This window comes from Alligator sinensis, unplaced genomic scaffold, assembly GCF_000455745.1.
Source record: "Alligator sinensis unplaced genomic scaffold, ASM45574v1 scaffold421_1, whole genome shotgun sequence".
NCBI classification, from domain to species: Eukaryota; Metazoa; Chordata; order Crocodylia; family Alligatoridae; genus Alligator; species Alligator sinensis.
The window spans coordinates 1,802,645-1,828,546 of record NW_005841871.1 but is presented as its reverse complement, the minus strand read 5'-3'; the positions used below and the strand labels follow the sequence as shown (position 1 = coordinate 1,828,546).

Genomic DNA, 25,902 nt, shown 5'->3' with positions numbered 1-25,902 from the left:
TAAAATTGGTCATAACTGAAACATATAATTAACTTGTGTAAATCAAATTATTCTTTTCGTCTCTCCAAGTAACTCAGATTGCCAGGAGCCTTTATCCTTTAAAGCTAATCAGAATAGACATTGCAACACAGTTAAAATAAAATCCCTCTGGTATGGTATTTAGCAACAATAGTTTTTGATCTGGCAGTCCTATAGTAAGCCATGAATAATGCTGTTTTGACTGGATTTCTAAGCAGGGCTTTGCCCTTGAGCTGACAGTATGAATTACTGAAAATCAGTTTACATTCCAAATTTAGAACCTACTAATGTTCTGATAAGCTTAAAATTAACACAGGACAGGCAGAAAAGACTTGCTAATTTTCAGTGGGCCTTTTTAGGGTCCTGATGTAACAGGCGTAAGGGTTTTTTTATTTATAGTGTTAGGAATGGCATACTGAAGGATCTTTTTTTCATTAACTGGCATCAAAATGAATTGTATAAAATATTTAATAGTATTTGGTACGAATCTGGCTTTTTGAGGGACCTAATTAGAGGAGGTAAACTGAATATCCATAACAAATTCCACCTGATTAGCTACCTGGTTTATGCTTCACTGGAATAAAATCAGTTTAACAAACATAGTAACTTTCCCTTTCTCTGCAAAAATTAACCCAAAGCTCTTAAAATACAGAAATACTGTCTGTGTGGATATAGTATCCAAAGGCAACATCATCTTGGATGGTATCATTTGTCACAGATTGATTCCCATTTGTGTTGCGCCAAGTTAACTGCTTGTAATTCTTGATCTGAATTAATTCCTGTATATCAAATTATAATTATGTAAGCACTGGTACTTTTCTGATATTCGTAACATTTTGTATATTTTACCATGTCTAGGAAACTTCACAGAAGAGTCATGTAGGAAATTGTCAACTGTAGGTGTTATAGAGCTTATGGCCCTTACATGATGGCATCTTCCTTTTCTGCTTTATAGAGGAAGAGGGGGCTTATGTTACCCCTTTTTAGCCCCTCCCAGAGGAAAATCTCACCTGCCATGACTTTGATATTTAATAATGATTTTTAATATTTCCGGGGGGATTTTCCACAAAAAGACAAACAGAAGAAATGTGCTCTCACAAGCACAGCACCGCAACATATGACTATTTGGAAATGTGGGTCTCCACCATTCCCTGCACCCCGTCCTTATGCCACTTTAACCCTGAGAATCTCTTCAGGGTAAAACAGAGTACAAGAAAAATTAAACAAAATGAGAATAAACAGTTCCTGGCCTTTTTTTGCAGCTTCAGCAAAACTTCTTAATTCTTTGTTCTCTTTTCTTAATGTTGCTCTGTTTTGCTGCATTTCTTTCTCCCCCGCCAAGACTGTTAACTTCCCAGCCTTTGGTTCCACCCCTTCTCTCTCCCTCACTGGTTCAGGGTGGAGACTATGCAGGTCCACGACGCCCTTCCATGTGCAGATCTCTCCCTCCAGCTCCCAGTAGGGTATCCCCAGGCTTACAGTGCCTCTCCCCCACTGCTTCTTTCTCTGTTTTCCAGTTTGGCTTCTCCAGGTGTGTTTCACCTCTCCACTTCCAGCTCTCCTCTTCCGGCTTCCAGCTGCAGAAGTTTGGGTCCGTCTCACCCCTCTTTGTCTCTCTCACTCTTTCTGACCCTGGGCTGGAGCTCTCTGAGCATGCCCCATCCCTTCGGGTCCTGCTCTCTCTCTCTCTGGCTCTGAGCAGGGTACTCCCAGGCGTACCCTGCCCCTCCACGTCTCTCTTTTCTCCCCCGGATTCAAACTGGGGATCCTCGGGTGTGCTCCGCCCCTCTGCCTCCATCCCTCCTCTCCAGGATTCAAACTGGGGTCTCAAACTGGCGGTTCCTCTTCCCATGCTGCGTGGCCCCATCTCGAGCTGGCATGCACCCCCGACATGAGGCTGCTGGCTGTTCCTTTCTTCCTCCCAGGTAAGTACGGAGTGGGAGGGTTTGGGTCAGGGGTTTGTTCCCCGGGGATTCCCCAGATCCGATACCTCTCCCTCTCACAGAAATATTTATTTTTCCTGTTAAAACTTCAACAGAGACAAACAAACAAATACCTTGACATTCCATGGAAAGGCTAGACTTCTAAGCAATCTCCTCCTTGAAAGAGGAGGCTGAGGGGGGACCTGGTGGCTGCCTACAAGCTCATCAGGGGAGATCAACAGCAAAGAGGCAGAGCCCTTTTCTCCCCAGCACCACCTGGGGTGACAAGGAACAATGGTAATAAGCTGATGGAGAACAGGTTAGGTTAGAGATCAGAAGGCAATATTTTACAGTTAGGGTGGCCAAAATCTGGAACCAACTTCCCAGGGAAGTGGTCCTCGCCCCTCCCTTGGGCAAATTCAAGAGGAGGTTGGATGATCACCTGTCTGGGGTCTTGTGAACCCAGCATTCAGGGGGTCAGGCTAGATGAGGAACCCCACCATTCTTCCCTGCCTGGGGCAGGGGGTCAGGCTAGATGACCTGTTCAGGTCTCTCCTGACCCTAGCTACTATGAAACTTCAAAACCAAAAAAGGGGAAAAACAGCTGAAAACTGGAAACTTTCAACCAAAAACTGCTACCAGCCTTTCCCGCCCCCCCCCCTTTTGTTTTTTGGAGTTCTGATGCACAAATAAATAATAATAACATTTTTTAAATGAGGAAGGCAGATGCTTTATGAGAGAACCTATTATGCTTTACTGAAAACCCATTTTTTCCATTTGGGAAAGAAAAGTTTTGGGGATGAATATTTAACCAGCTACATTCTGCCAGGTGTATGCCATTGGGAAATCAGGCTCTGTAGTGTTTAACTCCATGCTAAGTGTGTGGGCCGTCTCCAGATCCCATCCTCGTCGCCATGTGCGGGCGGCGGGGAGCGATCTGGGCCCTTCTTTGCGCCGCGCGAGCTGTGGCCAGCAGCCCGGGCTCGCTGGGTCGGAGAGAACAGGCGACACGCTGGAATTAGGCACGGACGCGTAATGGTTGATTCAAGATTGTTTACTTACACCGAAGATGGTCGCGGTGTAGGCTGGACAGTTTCCCAGGCACAGCTCTGCTTAAATCCTCGTTTGAGGACTCAGAAGGCTAGAGGCTGATCAGACCCCTGTTGCCTGCTTTAAATGCGCTGGGTCCGATAGGCTCCGCAGCGCTTAGAGATCTTCACACAGCGTGAAGTCTCCTCCTCCTGGTGTTCGTGGAGTCCTCCCTTAGGGGGTTCTCCTCGGAGTTCTCCAACTTGGGCGGAAACCACCCAAGCCTTTTATACGGCTAGCAAGCCAATAACTAGCCGCCACGTGTGAATAATTTAACGCAAGCCAATAATGGGACTCGAATTAGAATACAAATGGCAGGAACTCTTTGCAACGAGCATTTCTGTGCTGCAACAAGAAATGCACCCTGCAAAGAAAGCTACAATTTGGCAGGAAAATAATTCAGTGGTGCCAAAGCACACACAAAAACAAAAATCACACCCTTTGGGTTGTGACACTAAGATCAAAGCCACACACACCTTGAAGCTTGTGTCTCAAGATCTCTATATTCACCTTCAATGGCTGACATCAGATGTCTCTGAAAGTAGCTGGTTGGGCTACGCACTGCTGAATCAAATTGTGCCAAAGGCTTTTTCATTACTAGAAATTTTGCAACCCATCTGGTGCCATTTCCCTTTGGCTGCTCCAATGACAGGGAGCAGAGGCTGTGCTGAGGAAGAACAGCAGTCTTCCACATGGGCAGTAACAGCTGCCTAGAGCAGATAGGCCAGCCATTAGCAAATTGTGGATGAGACTGGATCAAACTAAGGGAATTGGTGCGCCCCTAGAAAAAAAGAGATGGAACTGGACCTTTGCAGGCTGGATCCAATCCCTTTGTAGGTCTGCTCCAAACCATGGACCATAGGCAGCTGATCTCTGCATTAAAATGGTTGCAGTATTTGACTGTTCAGACATATTGTTCCTGGCTCTCTGGAAATTTAGGCAAGTACTATATGTTATTTATATTACATGTTTGAAAGGTTTTCTTTGCAACCATAATGACCAAATTTTTCTTAGACGAAATTGGATACTTTGGAGGTCAGTTCTGAGGTCTGTCAATGACCCACTAGGCCAAATGAGAGCTCTCTATGCTTTGGAAAATGAATGCTCTCTTTTAGTATAACTGAAACTGAAAACTAATCCTGATGGCATAAAGGCTACACTTTTACCAGTGAACCTGAAGGGAGCGTCACTTTGGTCAAGCTAAAGTAAATTAGTGTCAGCTGGACGTTGTTCTTTACATATTCTACAGGCTATAATGCTGTAACATATTATATATACACACCAAAGGTGTATTCATTATTTTACACACAAATATTTGGTTTGCTTATTAAGCTTAATTAATCTAGTCCATTGTTTTCATGCTTATTGGCTCTGTGTAATTAAAGAAGGGTGGTTTTGTTGGAAGTGTTCAAGAAAAGTGTCTAAACTAAAAAAACAACAAAAGAAAGCTAGTTTTACTGGCTAATCTAAAATAGACACTTCAATTCACATCCATATCTGTTCAAATAAAATGTTAAAGGTGGGGAGGAGCTTCTGGGATGAGAACGTATACTTTAAATGTCAGTTCAATCCATATTAAAACAGATCAGTCACAGATTTTGGCATTAAAGGGTTACAATGGAAGTGAAAACAGACAGTACAGATATAAACTTTATTTTACTTACTGCCACAGTACCATAGGCCACACTTAGGAGGAACTAAGTCATCAGGAGACTTCTATTAATTTTGGGACGTTGAAAGGACTATGAAAAGGCTAACAGTATTAACAAACATTTCCAACTGTGCTTTTAAAACCATGAGTGATAAATTATGGATACAAGAGTTTATTTTAAAAGTGCCCTGAAAAGCAATCTTTGCATTATTGATGATTGGTATCTCTAGTTGAGTCTTGGAAAATTTCAGCTCCTGAAGTTTCCGCTAGTTCTCTGCCCAGCTGCATGGGGTCCAGTTAAAAACTAAAATATTCAACAAACGTCTTCCTTTTTCCATGAAAAGCAGCTACTGAAGTGATATCATGGTTGATTTGGCATGCTGTGAATATTTACAGAAATAGAATTGGTCTTCCAAGTGAAAATATTGGAGGATTCTCCCCTCTATTCATATGCACCCTTAAAAAGCTATTCCATCATTAAACTATCTTGTCGTGCATAGTACGTTGTCCTCAGTATACCAGAATATATTTTGCATTAGATTAATTTCACAGCAGAAGGAAGACTTTTTTCTTGTTTAAGGCTTAATAATTTCCTGACTTGACTCATCACTTTCTCTCACATCACATAATTCTACCCATTTATTTCAGACACAGCCATGCTGCAAATAACATCTTTCGGCCATAATATTCTCTGTTTCTTAAAAACCAGATTATGGCTTTTCTGCAAGACTTCTATATATGGGGCAGCACATAGCTTGGACCACCCTAGAAGTAGTATATGAGAGGAACTGTTTTCTTTTCCTTTTTGCCTCAGGGAGGGGGGGGGGGAGATATTAATTTGCATTTGGCATATGACTGTGGCTAGCCAGCGCATCGTGGGATGGAGCCAGTGGTCCAGCTATTCCCTAAATTTCTGCTGGGAGGAGATAGCCTCAGCCTGTGCACACACAGCTCCAAGTGACAATTTATTCTTGAATGTTTCAGGATTCTGTACGTGGCAGACGGGTGGTAACAGATTTGTCATCTCTTATAAGGAGCTCATCTCCTTCACTTACCACCCTCACTTATTTTCCTCTTCAAACTATTGTATTGTATCCTAAACTCGGCCTCCTGCAGGTGACTTAAAAAAAATCTGTATCGAGGGCCTGGTTTTTGGGCTGGCCCTCAGCACAGGGTGAACAACACCCATTTCCAATAGCTCTAATAGAGCTTAATCATGACACATTGGATCATAGGTGTTGTGTAGAGCTGAAGACTGCCTGGATTCGGAGGAGTTTAAGAAGGAATTCTGAATCAGGGAGGTAGACCTCTTGTAGAGGTCCTCATGTGTTACCCACTGGCTATGTGAGCGGCCTTGCTGACTTGTGCACAAGGACCTGTGCCCACCCTCCCTAGCTGGTTCCTCACCTTGAGGGTGTCGAGGGAGAGAAGGCCGTGTTGCTGTTTCTGGTTGATGTCAAGCCTAGAAAAAATTTCCCTTTTGTATGCACCCCTGGACAAGCCACTTAGAATCTGACCCCTAATCTTTCCTCATAAATCAGTCTTATCAGTGCCATTAATCAAAGTGATGTAAGTTCAACAAAGTGTATAACCTTTTTGCATTTTATTGTTAATAATGACCAAGAGCCTGATTTATTCCAAGTAATTTGATGGCTTAAAAAGACTGATGATATCCAGATTGTACTTTGTCACTCAGTTTATCTGCTTAGATTCTGCTCAACATGTTTTTAAATCATATCTACTTTCCATATGGAGTCCTGTTTGTTTTTTTTTTAACCTGCATTTGCAGTGCAGAGCTAATGTGACTATGGGCATGTGGTCTGGATTCAGTTTTGCTTTGTGACGACAAAACTTTCACCTAAGTTTCCATGCAGAATCTTTCTTACTAATGATGATAATAGCCAGGAAGAGCATAGATTCATTTTTCTAATCCTAGATTGAGATGGAAGCCCTGAGGATTAGAAAATCGTCTCTGACTGAGTGAATCTGATACTGGAAGCATTCAGAGAGTCAGGCTGGATCACGATTGTACCTTGTCTAAGTTAAACTACATAGTGATGAGTTCTGACTGAATTTTATTCAAAGATTCTTCCTGAAAATTAATCTTCATTCCTTAAATGCATTTGTTCAAGTTGAAACTATGTTTCCAGTGAATATTCCTAAAAAAAAATTATTGATTAGCTATGTGCATCAGGTTTACAATATTTACAATATGGAAATAATCCCAAATATTTGCTGGCAGTGAATCTGACCCCAGGGTCCCTAATACCAAATCTAGTTAAAAAAAGATGTGCTGTTTATTCAGCATGGCAGATGTGTGCACTTGTGTATCAAATGTGTAATTAAAATGGATTAAATTAGGATTGTATCAATAAGAACCCATTTGGTCAGGAGTTGCGTGTATATTCTGTTCTTTTCTCCAATTGAAATTAGTATATACTCTGTATGAATGTTGTAAAGATGGGGATCCTACTAAGAAAAGACAAAGATGGATATAATGCCAGGAACAGAAAATATGTCATTTCCATAAAAATTATAAGTGGGTTTTATTTTAAATTGCCAAATAGGAGCCTGGAAAAAATGTTGTATGAAATCCTTCTGTTTTTCTGTCTGTGTAATTACTATTCTGTAGTTGGTCCAACATAACTTGATTATATTATGTTTACAGGGCTGTTGCTGGAGTTGATGGAGATCCTGATTTGGTTCATATGGAAATTCAGGACCCCAGTGGAGGTATGCAAATGACAGCGTTGGCAATGGTATCCTAATATATTGTTGCTTCTTTTTATTTTAAAGAATACTTTTTATAGACACTTAAAACTGGTGGGAAGATGCATTTTCCACATGTCAGATTCTTGCTGTATTTATCTGTATTCTGCAAAGCTGTCCTGTTATATATAGAAATGTAGTATAATTTAAAATTTACTTGTTTTCCACTCTGAGGCAAATTGAAGTCAAGATGATATGCTCCAGTGAAAAAGTCCATTAATAGTGCAATTTGTTCTGGCACTTAAACATTGAACATTTTTTCCTGATTTGCAAATAGAGCTGGCAGTGCAATGTAGTGCTGGGTGAGTGTCTGTTAGAATGAATCCCTGCATATGTCAGTTCTACTGAACTAACCATCTTTCCCCAGAAATTGCTTATGTTGCAAATTCAGCATAATTTGTTTGGGGTTTTTAAATACAGATTAGCAGCCAGAACATGTTATACCAAGTGGATACCACAATCACAATGTTTATGCGACTCTTCTTAGAAAGAAGACGGAAAGATTATTTCATTCCTTAAATGATCATCCTATGTACAATTATAATTGTTAAAGAGGTAGAGCATGAATTTCCAAAATGCACCTGTCTGCCTATTTTGCCAGATGCTTAAGCATATGTGGCCTCCTGGCCCAAAAAGTATGCTTTTTGCCTCAGGAAAGTGAACCTATTCCATCTGGGAAGGTGTATAATTTCTCAGTTCTCTCAAAAGGCAGCCTTATGTGCATCTAAAGCAAGAGTGGGCCAAAATATGGTCTGTAGGACACGTCCATCCCACCAACTGATTGGATCTGGTCCATGGGCTGGTGCCAAACAATTGATTGGAACTGGCCCGCAGCTGTTCCCACAGCGTTTCACATGGGCCTGAGCCCTGCCTGCTCCAGCTCAGGGCAGCCCACACCGTGCTCCCACCTGAAGTCCCTGGCCCCGGCCACAGTCAGTGTGTACGGCCTCCCAGCAGGACTGCTCCCAGTGTGGCTGCAGCTGCCCGGGTACTGCTCAGCTATGCCTGCCTCAAGCAGCTCCTTCTCCCCCTGCCTCTGCAGTTAGGGTTACCATATTTCCAGGTCCAAAAAAGAGGACACCTGTGAGGTGGTAAGGGGAATATGATGGTGGGGGGGCAGTGACAAGCCAGTGCCCTGCTCCTGCCCATTCTGCTGCCCCTCACTCCGGACCCACTGACCCCAGCCCTGCCAGTGCCCCTCACTCCCAAACTGCAGTACCCTGCCCCCTACCCCTTGTTGGTGCCCCTCTCTCCTGACCTGCAGCCCCCTGGTGCTGCCAGTGCCCTGCACACCCAACCCACAGTCACTCATCCCATCCCCTGTGCCCTTCACTTCTGATCCGCAGCCTCCTTCGCCCCTCCCAGGCCTGCTGGTGCCCCTCACTCCAAACCTGCAGCCCCCTGCCCTGCCACTCTGCCATGCTGGTGCCCCTCACTCCCGACCTGCAGATCCCTGCCCCCACCAGCCTTGCTGCCCAAGCAGCTCCCCATTGTGCACGCACCCTCTCTCTCTACCTGGTTGCCAGAGCCCACGTGGGGAGCACATGACTCCCAGCAGACCATCACCTTGCCTGCTGTTCCCAGCCCCAAGCAGCCAGCCTGGGAGAGCAGAAAACCGAGACATTTGCTCTTATTTCAAAAACCCGCCCAGACACAGCACAGAGGTCCAAAAAAGAAGACATGTCTGGAAAACCCAGATGTGTGGTAACCCTACCCTTGCTACGCTGCTCAGGGCAGGGGAAGCTGCAGCCAGGTGGCTCCTGTTTCAGTGCATGGGGCTCCAGCTCTCTCTCCTAGTCACCTTCCACCCCCACTCTATCTGCCTGGCACAATGAGCAGCCACCTGCAGGTGGCTGAGTAGGTGAAAGGCAGCCAAGAATGATGACTAGTGAATCCATATAGCAGAAAATTAATTTGTTCCCCCAAACCTACTGTATCTTACAACTCTTTGGTGTGGTGACATTACTACTTCTCAAGATACTGGATCTATGAAGATCTGGCATAAACCTGAAAAGGACCCTGGCAAAGCCTCTTTTTTCCTTCTGGAGAATAATTCCAGTTACTTCTAGGGGTCTCCACAGTTTTAAAAAAAAGGCATCATTTGCCCCTTTGTTTTGCTTGGTTTAAATTAGACACGAGCTATGCTGGGCAGTTCAGTTAATACCTCTGTATGCATTCAGGAAGAAGGTAGAGCAGGGTGGCACCTTAGAGACTAAAAAGCTCAGAGGCGCATGAGCTTTTCATGCTCATGATGCCATAGCCTCTGATGAAGTAGGTAGCTCATGAAGGTTCATGCCTCTCTAACCCAATTAATTTCTAGGGTATTACCTTGCCCTACCTTCTGCTTGACTTCATACTAGCTTGGCTAACCTTCTCTCTATACATGCATGCAGACATGATAATGATAATAGCCATTTTCAAAATTCACATGTGGATTTTGAATTTGAAAACCCCAAAGCTAGGGACAGACATTCAAAAAGCCCGAGACTGAAGTGATCAGAGCTTTGCAGGTTAATCTAACCTGCCTAGATTGAACCAATTTGCAAGTGAACAGACATTCCTTCTGGACTGAGGAGGAAATGTGGGCACATGCCAGCAGTGGCACATGCCAGCAGTGGCTCAGGCCAGGAGCCGGAGGGCACTAGAGCAGCCCTCGGCCGCAGGGAAACTGCGGTGGCCTGAAGTGAACTGGTCAAGCAGGGGGTTTAATTCCTGCCTCCATGTCCCACAGATCCAAGCGGAGATCCACCTGGTGCACCCCCTCACTGCCACAGCAGCCCCCGGGGGACTGACTCTGGCTGCCACCAATTGCTCTCTGTGCAGGGTGAGCAGCAGAATAAGCACCCTCCCTGCCCGCTCACCTAAGGGGGCCATGCCAGCTGTGCCCCCACCCTTGTGCAGGGCAAGTAGTGGTGGTGCTAGGTGGGGCTTGGGGAGCTATGAAGCCTGAGTCTGAATTGATTCAGTCTTTGCAGGTTAATCTAACCTGCAGAGAGTGAACCGGTTTGTAAGTGGATAGGTGTTTGGCACATGCCTGCAGTGGCTAAAGCCAAAAGCCTGGGGGTGCTAGAGCAGCCCTCCCTTCCACAGGGAAGCTGAGCTGTGGGGGTGGGGGCATAGCCATGCCCTAGCAGGCCCACCCCAGCGGCTCCCTGACAGCCAGGATTCCCGGGACGCAGGGCTGCTCAGCCTCGGAGGGGAACTCTTCCCCCTTCTTCCTCTCCCCCACCACCACGGGGCCAGGAGGGGGGCCCTGTTTGGTGCTGTCGGATTCTTCTGCCTCCTCCTGCCCCCCCCCCCAGTGGAGTGGAAGGGGGGCTCTGTGAGGCTGCCTGGCCCCAGAGGTGGACTCTTTCCTGCTTCTCCCCCATTGCTGCGGGGTGGGGAGGGAGGTATCTATGGGATGCTGCCCAACCCCAGCGGGGGACTCTTCCACCCACTCTTCTGCGCGCCCGCCTCCCCCCCGCCACCAGGGCAGGGGGAGACTCTGTTCCATGCTGGAAGGAACTCTTCCCCCTCTTCTTCCTCCCCCCAGAGCGGCAGCAGGAGTACAGAGCTCAGCTGGGCAGGGTGTGGCTGTGGGGGATGTGAGGGAGGGTGGGGGGTGTAGGGACCCTCACACTCCCCACATGGCATGCAGCCCCTGTCCCACTGCCTGGCAGCAGCAGTAGGCAGGGAGATCAGGGTGCTCGTGCCTGGCACAGGTGTGGCTCCAGCCAGTGCTGCGGGTGGGGAGGGAGCGGAGCCTGTCTTATCCCCACAGCTCTGCTACCTGAGCCTGCAGCTCCAGCACTTGCAGGCGGGGAAGCCCTGCATTGGAGCCAGCTGCTTCCCCTGTTCCCTGCCATGCAGGTCCCAGCACTGTGCTGGGATTGGAGAGAGTCCTGCCCCCTGCTTCCCAGTGGAGTCCAGCGCAGGGCTTGCCCTCTGTGAGTGTGCACCTGCAAGCGCACGGTGTGGAGCCCCAGGGATAGAAGTAGCTGGGCAAGTTCTATCCTACAGCATTTAATAAGGAATTATAAGAATCATACAGCCTATGGAATTAGAAGAATTCTACAGCATTTAATATAGAATTATGCAATCTCATCAGAACTTTGAAAGCGACCTTCATGATTCTAGAGCAGAGATATTTCATCCATTACGCAGGCCTTATTCTTCTAATTTACTCAGTCTTACACTAGAGGAACTCCTTTACTATCATTAATAGTATTTTAGATTTCCACTGCTGATAATAAATTTGGCCTCATGTGCAGGTCAAGCAAGGAGACAAGCTCTTTTCCTGGCCTTTGCTTGCGTATGCCTCTACAGTGACCAGTGAACAATTAGTTGTTAAGTTCTTTGGGCCTCAGTTTCCCTGCCTCTGAGATGAGAAGAATACCTGCCTACTTCTCAGGAATGGAGTGAGGATTAAGAGATTAACATTTTATAGGAGGGTTAAGTTTAATTATTCTCAACTGAATATAAGGGTGATACTTTTTGAAATCCTGTTCTTATGGAAAATGTTTGCTTCTTTTATTTTGAAAAGCCTATAAATATGTCTCTCTCTCCATCTTCAGGTTATTGTTATATCACCTGTCAAATTCAGAATTGTTCTGATAAAACAATGACAGTCCTGTTTACTGGCAGCATTGACCGGGATTCCCTGACTGTGCAGGATGACTACATATTCCTTCAGGTAATGTCCCCTACTGAAGAGGCAATTCCAACTTCAACTCAGAAATTGTGATGTTTTAAATCCTACAACAAAACAGTGGAATGAGGCCCCAAAGAATTGCATTGTAAACATAGCTTATGAATCTTGATATAATTCCTGGCATTCCACAGCAATCCTATCCAAAACAGTGTGCTGGAGCTTCAACAAACCATGTTCTTGTATCTCCTTAGATTCTGATGTAATTACATACCGTTTCATTTCTCAAGTATTAATTTGGACAGTACGGGCACCTATACATGCGCGTTCTAATTAGAACGCATTGCATCAGACTTGATTAATCAAGTCTGCCTGAGTGTACTAATTAGCATGCTCCAGCAGCCTTAGAGTCGCATGTATTTAGCATCCCCATGCTTCCAAATGGTGCTGAGGGTGCTTTAACTAAAGCTCATTGAACAAACTGTAGTTATAGGGCCCCCTCTGCCATTTTGAAGTGTGGGATGCTGAATACATGAGATGCTCAAGGTGCTTTACTTAAAGCACTCCCAAGAGCCACTTTAATTAAAGCTCCCCCCCCCACCAAGCCCTGGAGTATGTGTAAAGATGTTCTATGGGCCAAATTTTATTCCATTAACAGTCTGGTAAGTTAGTCAGAATTTAGCCTTGGGGTCAGTTCCTTAGACTCTATTTTGTCTTTCTTTCACTACATCCTTAGCACAAATTGTCCAGAAAGCTACCCAAGGAATTTTTTGGATATCTAAAAGTCTGTGTGGCCAACTCTTCAAAAGTCAGTGTGGCCAACTCTTCAACCTGTTTCTGGCACAGATGGATATTGACAGTGATACTGAAGCGAGCAGCACCACAGCCAGTCCTCAGCCAGTAGAGTGACTGCTGTGTCTGTCTGGAACCACTTCAGCAAGTTAGAGCAGCACCTAGGTTGCCTATTCCAACTCAAAGATCTTTATAGGACAGTTTTTATACCCTGTTCCCTATTTAGACATGCAGTGAAAAGCCACAGTTTGGTCCTTACTTATATGTTGGGTGTTTATTGCAAGGTTTGCGTTTTGTCTCTTTAAGGTAAGCAATTTTGTGTTTTCTAAAATGGTGACAGTGGACCTCTCTACTCCACTGCTTTGACGTGCATTAGATTAGCTTTTTCACAGCTTTTATGACTAGTTCCTTTCCAAGGGATTTGCAAATTAACACAGAGCATAGCAGTCTGGAGGTTCATGTGGCATGAAACATTTAGCACTACAAACAAGGTGCAAAATAGATTTGGAAATGAAATTTTGAATTATAATGGGCATTTTGCATCCCATGCCTAGCACTGGCAGGGGCCATTTTGCTCAAAGGTGATATTACTTTTGTCTCCCAACAAGCACATCTTAAAATCCATTTCACAGTTTGTAGATGGTGAGAAATGCTTCTCACCTTGTGAACCTCCAAACTACTGTGATCAGCAAAACAGACAGATTTATTTTCAAGTATCTATGTTCTGTTAAGACATTCTACGTAGTTGTAGGCAGTAGTATTGTCTTGTTCTGATACCAGGCTCGGGAAGCAGAGGTATAGCAACACAGCTTCATGTCTGGGACAGAACTGCTCCTGCCATGCTGACTGAGGCAGTACGATCAGCCACCTCTGTGGTAATGGCTGCTTTTGTGTCCCCCAACAAAGGTGGCACCTGGGGCTGCTGCCCCAGCCACTTCCTCTCAGTTACACTACTGTTGCAGAGACCCATAACATAAAAATGATTTAGAAACTTGCTCATAACACTTGAATGGCAAGAGAAGTCTACTACCAATAGAGTTCAGCTCTTAACTGTTTACTTTCATTGCACTGTGAATGTGACCTTTAATGGTGCTAGTAGAAGAGAAGTGCATATACTCTACAGGAGAGGTTGGCAAGCCTTTTCACTTTTCCCTTTCGCAGAGTAGATTCAAAATGACTACACAATGAGTAATGGGGCATCAGATATCAAATTTAGATGCAAATAGCTAAAGCGTGTAGACATGCTGAAGCACATTAACTCTGTGCATGTTGACTGACTTGGGACTTACTTCAGTCCCAAGTCAGTCTGCATGCCGTGTTAATGTGCATTAGCATGTGCATGTGTAGACACATGTAAGTTGCCTTAATGTGCATTAGGCAAATGCACATTAAGTTTAGGCATGCGTAAAAGTACATGTAGATACGCCCAGTGAGGAGCGTTGTTGAGGTCCTGGTGGATGGGGAGACACTTGTTTTCCTTAATTCACTGGACTTCCTGTAGAGTTGCTGCCTCACAATGAATGGGTGGAGGAGTGATGTGTGACAGCATGGGCAGCCAAGGTGTTTGAGCTGACTTGAGGGCTCCGTTTTGCAGAATTCAGTTGGATGTCAACAAGTCAAGTGTGACTGCTTCTGGGTGATACCGGTGCACAGTACATGGCTACGGAGTATGCAAGGGCCAGTGCTGATGCCCATAATACTGATGCTCCCCAGCTCGTGTCTGCCAATTTCTGGACCAAACTGAGATAGCTGGGGGAGGATTGAGGAGGGACTTGGTTCCCTGGGGCTGCCAGCCAATCTGCTCTGACCTGTGCCCTTGGCTGCTGTCACCTGTCTTTAGGGAGCCTGCAGACAAGCTGGGATGCTTGCTCTGGGGTCCCCCTGGGTGCCCTCTGCAATGCAGTCTGTCTGCATAGAAAGCAGATGGCCCTTTGAATGCTTTTCCATAGTATAAATGGTAGGATTTTTAACTGCTCAAACTAAGCTACTGAATTTCCACTGGTTTATTTGAATGCTTGTGTACAGTTCTTGATTCCCATTGTCTTCTCATTCCCTTCCCTTCCTTCCTGCCTCATGGTTCCCTATTGGAAAGAGGATCAGTGCTGCAGTTCACCCTGGATCAAAGTGCTGAAGTGGAAGCATGTAAAGACAAGTTCATAGATTCATAGATGCTAGAGTCAGAAGGGTCCTCAATGGATCATCAAGTCCAACCCCCTGCCCATGGCAGGAAAAAGTGCTGGGGTCATGTGACCCAAACCATGTGCTTGTTCAGTCTCTTCTTGAAGATCCTCAAGGTAGGGGAGAACACCACCTCCATTGGAAGCCCATTTCAGATTCTGGCAACCCTAACTGTGAAGTTCTTTCTTATGTCCAACCTAAAACTACTCTCTATCAGCTTGTGGCCATTGTTCCTGGTTATTCTAAGGGGTGCCCTGGTTAACACAGCATCTCCTATTCCCTGCTGCACCCTCGCCCTCCCCCAGTGAGTTTGTAAACTGCCACAATATCCCCCCTCAGCCTTCTCTTGTGGAGGCTGAAAAGGTCCAGATCCCTCAGTCTTTCCTCATAGGGCCCTGCAGGCCTCTAACCATATGAATGGCCCTCCTCTAAACCCTCTCACGGTTGTCCACATCCCTCTTGAACTGCGTTGCCCAAAATTGGATATGGTACTCCAGCTGTGGCCTGACCAGTGCCACATAGAGGGGAAGCATCACCTCCCTGGACCGGTTCATGATGCACCTACTAATGCATGAAAGTTGCCAGCCACTTGTAGGGTGTGCTGCTGCAGCAGCATGGAAGATGTTGGAATTAATCTCCCTTCTTCATCTCTCTGAGGTCTCTTACATCTCTCATCTCATATTCTGGCACTCTATCCTCCCTTATCCCACAATGAATCTCATGAGGCTCAACAAGGACAAGTGCAAAGTCGTGCAGAGAGGGTGGAACAATCCCATGCACCCGTGCAGGCTGGGGACTGACTGGCTGGGCAGCAGCTCTGCAGAAAAAGACCTGGGGGTTACACTGTACAATAAGCTGAATATGAGTCAGCAGTGTGCCCTTGTTGCTAAGAAGGCTAATGGCATACTGGGATGCATTGGTAGGTGTGTTGCCAGAAGGTCAAGGCAAGTGATTATTCCCCCCTATTCAGCGTTAGTGAGGCCACATCTGGAGTACTGTTTTCAGTTTTGGGCTTCCCACTACAGAAAGGATGTGGACAAACTGGAGACAGTCCAGTGGAGGGTGACAAAAATCGTGAGGGGGCTGGGGGACATGACTTATGAGGGAACTGGGCTTCTTTAGTTTAGAGCAGAGACTGAGAGAGGATATAATAGGAGTCTTCAAGTACCTGAAGCGGGGTTCAAAAGAGGATGGAGCTAGGACTGTTTTCAGTGGTGGCAGATGACAGAAAAAGGAGCAATGGTCTCAAGTTGCAGCAAGGGAAGTTTAGGTTAGATATTAGGAAGAATTTTCTCACTAGGATGGTAGTAAACACTGGAACCGGTTACCCGGAGAGGTTGTAGAAGATCCATCCTTGGGGGTTTTCTAAACCCAACTAGACAAAGCCTTGGCTGGGATGATCTAGTTTGTCCCGCTTTGAGCAGGGGGTTGGACTAGATGACCTCCTGAGCTCCCTTCCAACTCTGACTTTCTATGATTCTATCCCCTGTCTGATATGGGCGAGTCAGACACTGAGGACATGGAAAAGGGAAGGCTTTAGAGCACAAGGCATTTTTTTTCTAAGCGAATGCTATAGTGGAGTGATACAAAAAGTCACTAAAACTGATACCTCTGGCTGATCATGTCCAGCTTCTTTCAGGCACCCATATTATAAGATAAAATCAAATGGAAGCCTCCCAGACCTCTATTTGTCAACTGCCAGTATATTCTGATAACATCACAGTACAGTATATAAAGTACAGTATATAAAACTGTTATTTCCCCAACACTGTGCAAGGAGCATACTCTTCTAAATGAGGAAGCCTTTGAATCCTCTTTCATTGCTTGGAATAGATATTTTCAGAGGTTTCCCCAGCTTTTGGCTTCTCTATGATACTTATCACAAGATAAAAGAGCCCAGTTTCACTTTTATTTATTTATTACTGTTGGATGTGACAGATAAGACTGACATTTACAAATAAATAAAAAATAAAAATGGGGGAGGTTTGCTTTAATCCATCAATTTAAAAATCAGATTTCTAAAGACATCACATTTGTTTTGCTACAAAGAAGGAAATTGGCATGAAAAAGGCATAGAAAGGACTCCAGTGTTACATTCTTTGATACGTGTAAAATATTCAAGCAGGTAGATCTGCCGTCATGCATCAGCACTATTTTTACCAAGCAAAGGTCAAATTTGCATGTTTCAGTGCAAGTTGTCTTTTCAATTAGTTTATTTTTGAAACACACAGCACTTTGAGTATGTGATGCCCTTTAGCCAAATTCTGGGCTTCTAAATCAATTTTCACTCTGGCAAATGCCAGTAGATTTTAATAGTCATTTTGCGTATGTAAATCCTGCCACACTATGCTCCTAAACATGTGCTTTTTCATTTATTTATCATTTTACATATAACTTATCTAATGGGGCTGATGTATGTTAAGACTTCCCTTCATAAATGACACTGACTTGATGGTGGTCTTTCTTTTAACCCTCACTTGACAGTATTTCCAGTCTTTGCCTCTTCTTTTGCTCTATGGTGGCTTATTTGAGACAGCTGAGTTAGAGATGACTGGGTGGTAAAAGGGTTCACTAAATGTTAGCCTTTTATGCAAGCTTCTGCTACTGCATCATAAAGCATCTTCCATCTTAGTCAAGCTTCATTTGGCTGCTTGAACGAGACATTACCTTTTCTAGGAAATAAGAAAACTAAAATCATGTCGCTGCCACAGTTGTGGTGTGCACTTCTCTACAAAAGGAGGAGGTAACATTTGAGAGAGAGAAAAAGGATTTAAACATTTTTCAGTAAAGGGGATTGTGCTTAATAAAGGGTCCCAGTCTTCTCTGGATGAATAGCTCATCTTTTGTGGAGCTGGAGAAAAGCAGCAAGACAAGAGGATGTAGATTAGGCATATTTTTTAATTGAAAGCAGGAATTTTATGCTTTTGGGACTCCTGCTTCACAAATTGACTTGTGTGGCATGGTGATAAAACAGTAAACAGATTTGTGTATTTCAAGTTAATTTTTTAGATAAGTCTTTTGCTTTTATTGTATAAAGTAGCTACTTTTTGTGGCTGTTATCTTGGGGGGAAGCCAGGGTATCAGCTAGCATTCCAGGAAAGTGTTTTGGAAAATGTGAAATATTATTAAACATTGATCTCTCTGATATTGCAGAGTATGGGAGCTCTGGAGGCTTCAGTGGAGCTGTGCCAGTTTACACCAACAAAAAAATATGTCCCTAAACCTATAATAATTTGAAGTTCTGAAAGTACACTCTGTCTCCTCAGTGTGTTAGTCTTTTCTTAACTCAGCAGTTATAGGTAACTATTTTGTATTATTATGCTAGTGTTTGCTTGGAAAGGCTTTCACTTACCATTGTGTTTGGTATAGCACAGGGCAGGGAAACAGTAAATCTCTACACTAATTTTTCATTCACTAGCTGCCCATGGTTGATTTTTCCCAGTGGGCAGAAATCTCACTGCTGTGGAATTGCTGACATAAGGCCTAATTCCACCCTGTATAACACAAGTAAAAGGCCTACTGAAACCAATGGGAATGAAAATAGAATTGGACCTATAAGGTATAGTTAACTAACTCTTTAGTGGATGTTCACTTCCCAAATAGCTTCAACATTGCATTGTCACCCAACATGGCACATGTCCATGCCTTACACCAGAAAATGTTTTATTATAGTGATCTCTGTTATTGGACCAACTATGTACTTGGAAGGGACATGGGCAAAGTTTCAGGTACCGCAGTACCCTTTCTCAGGTATAAAATGCCAGTTATAGCGGCTCAGAATGCTTTATGTGACCTTAGGCAGGCAAGGTTCTTTGGGTAGATGTGATATCTTTTATTAAACCAACTGAGTAGTTGGAAAAAGATTCTTTGCAAGCTTTCAGGTGCAATCGCCCCTCTTCAAGCACAGGAAGTCTCTGCTGTTCAGAGACTCACTTTGACTTAGTTAGCTTCTTACATTCCTATTCAATAGTGCACTTAAAATAGCATGTACAGTTCTGTGGGATGCTGGTTTTCACTAGTTTATATTTTTCTCTTCCTCTGTAAGATGAGACTGTTTCTTGCCCTATAAACCCATGCAGGGAACTGAGAGGACAGAACCATTGGCTATTCCCATTGTGAGAAACAGGCTGTGTCTGTACAAGATGCTGACTGTGCAGTAGCCCATGACTACAGTGCACTAGCGTCACATGGCAGAAAGAGTGATGTGACACTACTGTGCAGTAGTTTTGGGCTACTGTGCAGTCAGCGTCATGAAAAAGCTGCTCAGCAGTGCTACTGTGCAGTAACTCTGGTTACTGCGCAGTCATTTAGTACTTGTTTATACTTGTATAAAAAAAAAGTACTAAATGACTGTGCGGCAACAACTGTGCAGTCAGCATTTCATGTAGACACAGCCACATTGTGGAAGGCAGAGCAGCATCATGAAGCTGTCACACACTCCTGTGCAGGAGGACTGAGGTAGAGGAAAGGATGTAATGTCAATACACCAGCCAGCAGGGATGAGCCAGAGAGAGGCAGAAGTGGATTACTTCTTCTAGGAGAAGAGGAGAACGAAGAAGAAAATTGTGACTTCAGGGTCCAGTCTTTGCTCTTAGGGTAAATTCTCCATCTAGTCTTTAATCAGTAATATGGGGTGCATAATTGCTATGTTGTTATGGCATTATAGATATGAATACAATTCAGTAAGTAATATTGTATGTATGTTTGAATTATATATATATTTCTGTCCTTACAGACTCTCAGACTTAATAGCCAACTAATTGTGGATTTACCATTTTTGTTTTCACAGACAACATCAGCCAATCGGACAAAATATTATGTATCTTACCGTCGTAATAGCTTTGTACAGATGAAACTGCCAAAATATGCATTGCCAAAGGTGAGTGTGGACATTATATTGTTTTTTCCTTGGAAATTTTTTTCCTTTATTCCATTTTTGACCTAGTGCAGGTGGGTTCTGTGCTTTTTAATCCTCAGTATTTTGACATGAGAATTTGTTTCTATAAGGCATCAGATTATTTTACTAAATATTGCTTGCATTATATATTTTTTGTGCATATAGCAGCTCTTATTGCAACTTACTGGGCATGTCTACACATTCATTAATGCGCGGTAGTTACTGCTCATTAAGTTTAGTACTTGTATAACCAAGCACTGAATCAATGCACACTAACTAGCACTACTGCACAATAGTGCCAGCACATGGATTTTTAGAGATGCTTGCTGAGCAGTAACCTAATACTATCATAGTTTTTGCCCTGCATGCTACCTCACAGTAGAATTAGGCTACCGTGCAATTAGCATCTTGTGTAGATGTGCCCACAGGCACAGAGAGCAAAGGTTATTGCAATAGCTCTCCAGCTTTGTTCCCAAGAAGCAACCCTCCAGGGCCAATGACAATGCAGTGATACTGAGTGAATGTTTTTTCAAGAATCAGTTACAGTTTAAATTTCATATGGTGAATATCTTCCACAAGCATGAATGGAAGTATAAGGGAATTGTACCAGCCTACTCTCTATCACTGAAAAAACCTGAGGGCTCTTAGTTACCTATCAGGGTGATGTGGGTGGCAGAGCTAGCTGAGAAATTCCTGCAGCGTGGCATGCTTTTCAGGGCTGCTATATTAGCATAGTACTCTAGCAGTAAAGTAGAGGCATATATTTGCATGCAGTCTAATTGATGCGACTGAGGTTTTGTGGTACACACAGCATGTTCCATAACTTTATGGATAGCTGGGAAGCTTCTGTAATTCTTAAGAAAAATGGGTTAGTTCATTACAGGAGAAACTAACAATTTTTTTTTGTGACTGTTGTAGGTTTAGATCACTACCTTCCTGTTTGTAGGTGGTGAACTGTACTCTGTTTCCTCATATGTCTTTTTTAAATGCAAAGAATATCTTTAAAGGACTTCTTTTCCCAACTTTGATTTTTTTTTTTTTTTTTTTTTACGTTTTCTGATGTCCTGTGGTCTTTTTATGGTAAATATGTAGCATAACAACAAAACCCTCAAATCAAACCATCAGATATTATCTGAACAAGAATGTGGAGCTGCATTCTACTACCATGCATGTTAGTAGTTTAAAAATGCATAGCTAGTCATATGCAAATCAATATGACTTTTACTGGATTATTCGAAATGGCTTTGAAGCAGTTTTTATGGTCTCTTGGGTAATCTGTAATTAGGAAAACAATAAGAGAACATAAAGTTCTAAACATGCCAGAATCAAAGGATTTTGTATCATTTTACAGACAGTTTAATGTGTACTTCATATAAACAAAATGGGAGGATATAATTTGACAGAAATGCTATTTCTGAAATAAATTATACATATTTCTGTCCATTCCTCTAAATGCCTCATCTCATCAGAACTCTTAGTCGATTGGTTTTATTTAGCTTTGCTTGGGCTTATGTTTATTTTTAATTTTTAGTCATTCTGATTTTATTAATGTAATATTTAATAATGGCAAACCCTTGATTTATCAATAAGGTGATGCAGTGAGGAGTCTTCTTTTTGCCTGTAGGGAGCCAGTACAAGAATCTCTGCCATTATTTTAGGCCTTCATCATCATGTATAGTCACCTGCTGTTTTGTGCACATGACCAGTCCTACAGCCTGTCTTAGATTGCTCTTGTGTAAAATGTTTACCTGCATGGCTGGGTGCTCTGTTCTGATGTTTACCTAGAGTCTTTGTTATAAGTGACCCTAGATAAGGACAAGCTATTGTTATTAGCATACAAAATATTATTAATATTACATCAGCAGACAAATATTTAAAGCTTTCAGGATACTGACTTCTTTAATTCATGACTTTTGCTTATAATAAAATGGATGTGTAAGCTTTATCCTCCTTAGTACTGTTATCCAGATTCCAGCTAACCTTGTGGGTAGGCTACAGATAAAAGAGGCAAAACAGGGCTACAGCTCAACCTTTTATTTGCTTGTACTTTAAAATGTAAAAACCAGATGGGGCAACTGACAACTGACGCCCAGGAAAAAGCCAACCTATTAAATAGATACTTTGCGTACGTCTTTCATCAGTCCCATGGGACGCCCATGCCCGCTACGGGACAGGGAAGTCCGGGTGAGGGAGATTCCCTGCCCTCCATTAATGCTGAATTCGTGAAGGAACATCTTGAGAAGCTGGATACCTTCAAGTCAGCCAGCCCTGACAATCTACACCCCAGGGTACTCAAGGAGCTGGCGAGCATCATAGCCCAGCCTCTAGCACGGATCTTTGAAAACTCTTGGCGCTCTGGTGTAGTGCCCAAAGACTGGAAGAAGGCCAATGTGGTGCCTATCTTCAAGAAAGGGAGGAAAGTGGATCCGGCTAACTATAGGCCCATCAGCCTGACTTCTATCCCGGGGAAGATCTTAGAAAAGTTTATTAAAGAGGCCATCCTTAATGGACTGGCCAACACCAACATCTTAAGGGACAGCCAGCACGGGTTTGTTGCGGGTAGGTCTTGCTTGACCAATCTCATTTCCTTCTACAACCAGGTGACCTATCACCTGGACAAGGGAGAAGAGATTGATGTCATATATCTTGACTTCAAAAAAGCCTTCGATCTGGTGTCCCATGATCGCCTCTTGGAGAAACTGGCCAATTGTCGCCTTGGGCCCTCCACGATCCACTGGCTGGAAAATTGGCTCCGGGGTCGGACCCAGAGGGTAGTAATCGATGGAAGTCACTCATCGTGGTGTCCTGTGACCAGTGGGGTCCCCCAAGGCTCTGTCCTTGGACCCATACTGTTCAACATCTTCATTAATGATGTGGACACTGGAGTCAGAAGCGATCAGAACTGGCCAAGTTCGCCGATGACACCAACCTCTGGGGCAAAGCATCCACACCAGAAGACAGGCAGGTTATCCAGGCTGACCTGGACAGGCTCAGCAAGTGGGCGGACGAGAATCTGATGGTGTTCAACGCCAATAAATGCAAGGTGCTCCACCTTGGGGAAAAAAACCCGCAGCATCCTTATAGGCTCGGCAGTGCTATGTTGGCTAGCACTATGGAAGAAAGAGACTTGGGGGTCATCATTGACCACAAGATGAACATGAGCCTGCAATGCGATGCGGCGGCTAGTAAAGCGACCAAAACTCTGGCTTGCATCCATAGATGCTTCTCAAGCAAATCCCGGGACGTCATTCTCCCCCTGTACTCGGCCTTGGTGAGGCCGCAGCTGGAGTACTGTGTCCAGTTTTGGGCTCCACAATTTAAAAAGGATGTGGAGAAGCTTGAGAGAGTCCAGAGAAGAGCCACGCGCATGATCAGAGGTCAGGGAAGCAGACCCTACGATGACAGGCTGAGAGCCCTGGGGCTCTTTAGCCTGAAAAAGCGCAGGCTCAGGGGTGATCTGATGGCCACCTACAAGTTTATCAGGGGTGACCACCAGCATCTGGGGGAACGTTTGTTCACCAGAGCGCCCCAAGGGATGACGAGGTCGAATGGTCACAAACTACTACAAGACCGTTTCAGGCTGGACATAAGGAAGAACTTCTTTACTGTCCGAGCCCCCAAGGTCTGGAACAGTCAAGCGCCTACATTGAACACCTTCAAGAGCAAACTGGATGCTTATCTTGCTGGGATCCTATGACCCCAGCTGACTTCCTGCCCTTTGGGCAGGGAGCTGGACTCGATGATCTTCCGAGGTCCCTTCCAGCCCTAATGTCTATGAAATCTATGAAATTTGAGTTCTCCAAATTTCCCTCCAGCCCATGCCCAATATTTATATATGGCTGGTTCTAATTCTAATAAATGATTTCTGATTCATTTTATTTAAATTTCTTGGTTTCACTGAAACTTTTGGACTTGCACTGAACCAGATCTCTTATGGACTTTGCAGATGCAATTAGTTGGAATTTATATCCTTGGGGAAACTAAAAGGGGAGGTTCCTTATTTCCTTTCCTTCCCCATTTTGAAATGCTGTTCAACACTGGCTTGTTTCTTCTTTACCTTAGTTGATGGTCTTCTCTGACAAGGCTGCTTTTGTTTTTACAAATTATCTAAGCATCTTAACAAAAAATATATCTAATACATTTGGTTACATCAATCACTACTACTAATATTTTAAGATAAAGCTATGATATACAATATTTGGATTATTTAATGTATGGCCGTCTCTTATTAATGTCTACCTTCAGGCCTTGTGCTTTGTTTAGTTGTGTTTAGTTAGACATGTGGATAGCTTCCTGTACTTTGCTGAGCAAGCTAGCTGCCACATCTGCAAAAGTTCATGCTGTGGTCACTCAGAAACAGGCTTTGGGGCTTAGTCACACTTCTACAGCTTGGCTTAGGCCCCTGGAAAATGGGCAAGGCTGGTAGTAGTTTGTCGAACAAACCTGATTTTATTTTTTTGCAGGGATTACAGGTTTGCTTGTTAAAGGTAGATATAATCTATTTTGGAGTTTGTATGGCATTCATCTTAGTGTTATATGACATTCTTATGAAAAATACCCAACATAACATAACCTAATATCAATAAAAAAGCATTACATGGATTAAGAACTGGTTACCTGACAGATCTCAGAAGTACTCGTCAATGGGAAATCATCCACAAATTAGAGTTCTTCAAATGTGGATTAGCAGAGATCACTGCTGGATAAGAGGAATCTCCTAGAATATTGAGACCAGTCCTGGTCCATGCTTTAAAATATGTTGAGAGCATTGAGAGGGTGGCAAAGGGAGCAACAAATATTTTACTTCACAGTGGGTACATCTACATGTGAAATGAATGTGATGCAATGAACTCTGGCACATACTGCGCTGGAGTTTATTGTTCCTGGGCACTCCACTTACACATGTACCTGGGACTGTAACATGTTGAGCTGGGTCAAAGCAGCCCTGGCTGGTAGGAGGCCCAGGGAAGCTTAGCCTGGTAGCCCAGCGCTGCTCCAACCTGCGTAGGGGCTGGTTGGAGCACAAGGGTGCTTCAGTGTGGGGCTAGCCGGCAGGCAGCCATGCACTGAAGCACCCTCATGCCCCAGCCAACTCCATCAGTATCTGTACATGTGTTGCTGTGCATTAAGGAATGCTGCTGTAGCATCGTATTTGTGTTTCCAAGTACTAACCCAGTATTGCCAACCCCACCATGCCAAAAATCATGAGACGAACTCTTAAAAAATCAAGAGATTGGCATGTAAATCATGAGATGCTATTTTTGAAGTGTATGTGGGGTGGTATCTGTGACAGCGTTAGGGGCTGTGGATGTGTGTGTGGAGTTTGGAGCTCACACACCTTGGCAGGATGTGGGGTACTGTGGGTCAGGAGTGAGAAGCAGCAGCAGGGCTGGGCAGGCTGTGGCTTGGGAGTGAGGAGCAGACAGACACAGATACAGAGACAGCACCCAGCTGGTAAGTGGAGGGAAGAGGGTGGGGGGAGAGGGAAGAGGCATGGAGGGGGGTAGATCGAGGCCCCCACAGTGAGGGAGGGAGTGGAGCAGGAGCAGAGGCTGGGATGAATGGGGCCCTGAGGCTGGGGCGGGTTGTCCAGAGGTGCGGGGGAGGGGCACAGCCCCCCACAGCAGTGCACACCCCCCGGGCAGGCATGGGGGCGTGCCACCTGCGGGGCAGATGTGGGCTGCTGTGTGGGCTAGAGTTCTGCACCCTGCTGCCTTGCCCCAGGAGTTTGGCCGTGCAACACCACTGCTGCCCGCTGGGTGTACAGGGGATGTGGGGTGTGCTGGCCACACAGCATATCCCCTACCTACCCAGCAGCAGGAGACGCACTGGGGTGGCATGGCTGAGCTCCCAGGGAAAGGCATCAGGGCACAGAGCCCCAAGCCCACAGCTGGCAGCCTGCCTCTGTCCTGCAGGGGGTACATGCCCAAATGCCTCCCCTGGGGGTGTGCGCTGC

At 44.5% G+C, this 25,902-nt stretch overlaps 1 protein-coding gene across 3 annotated transcripts in view; it reads left to right on the top strand.

Annotated features, from left to right (window-relative positions):
* SORCS2 (sortilin related VPS10 domain containing receptor 2) overlaps positions 1-25,902 on the top strand; it is an 857,365-nt gene that overhangs the window by 666,829 nt on the left and 164,634 nt on the right. For all 3 annotated transcript variants that reach the window (XM_025195414.1, XM_025195405.1, XM_025195408.1), the window contains exons 6-8: positions 7,349-7,413; positions 12,006-12,124; positions 19,839-19,928. In XM_025195414.1, the coding sequence (XP_025051199.1) occupies positions 7,349-7,413; positions 12,006-12,124; positions 19,839-19,928 (274 nt within the window). The remainder of the gene's footprint in view (positions 1-7,348; positions 7,414-12,005; positions 12,125-19,838; positions 19,929-25,902) is intronic.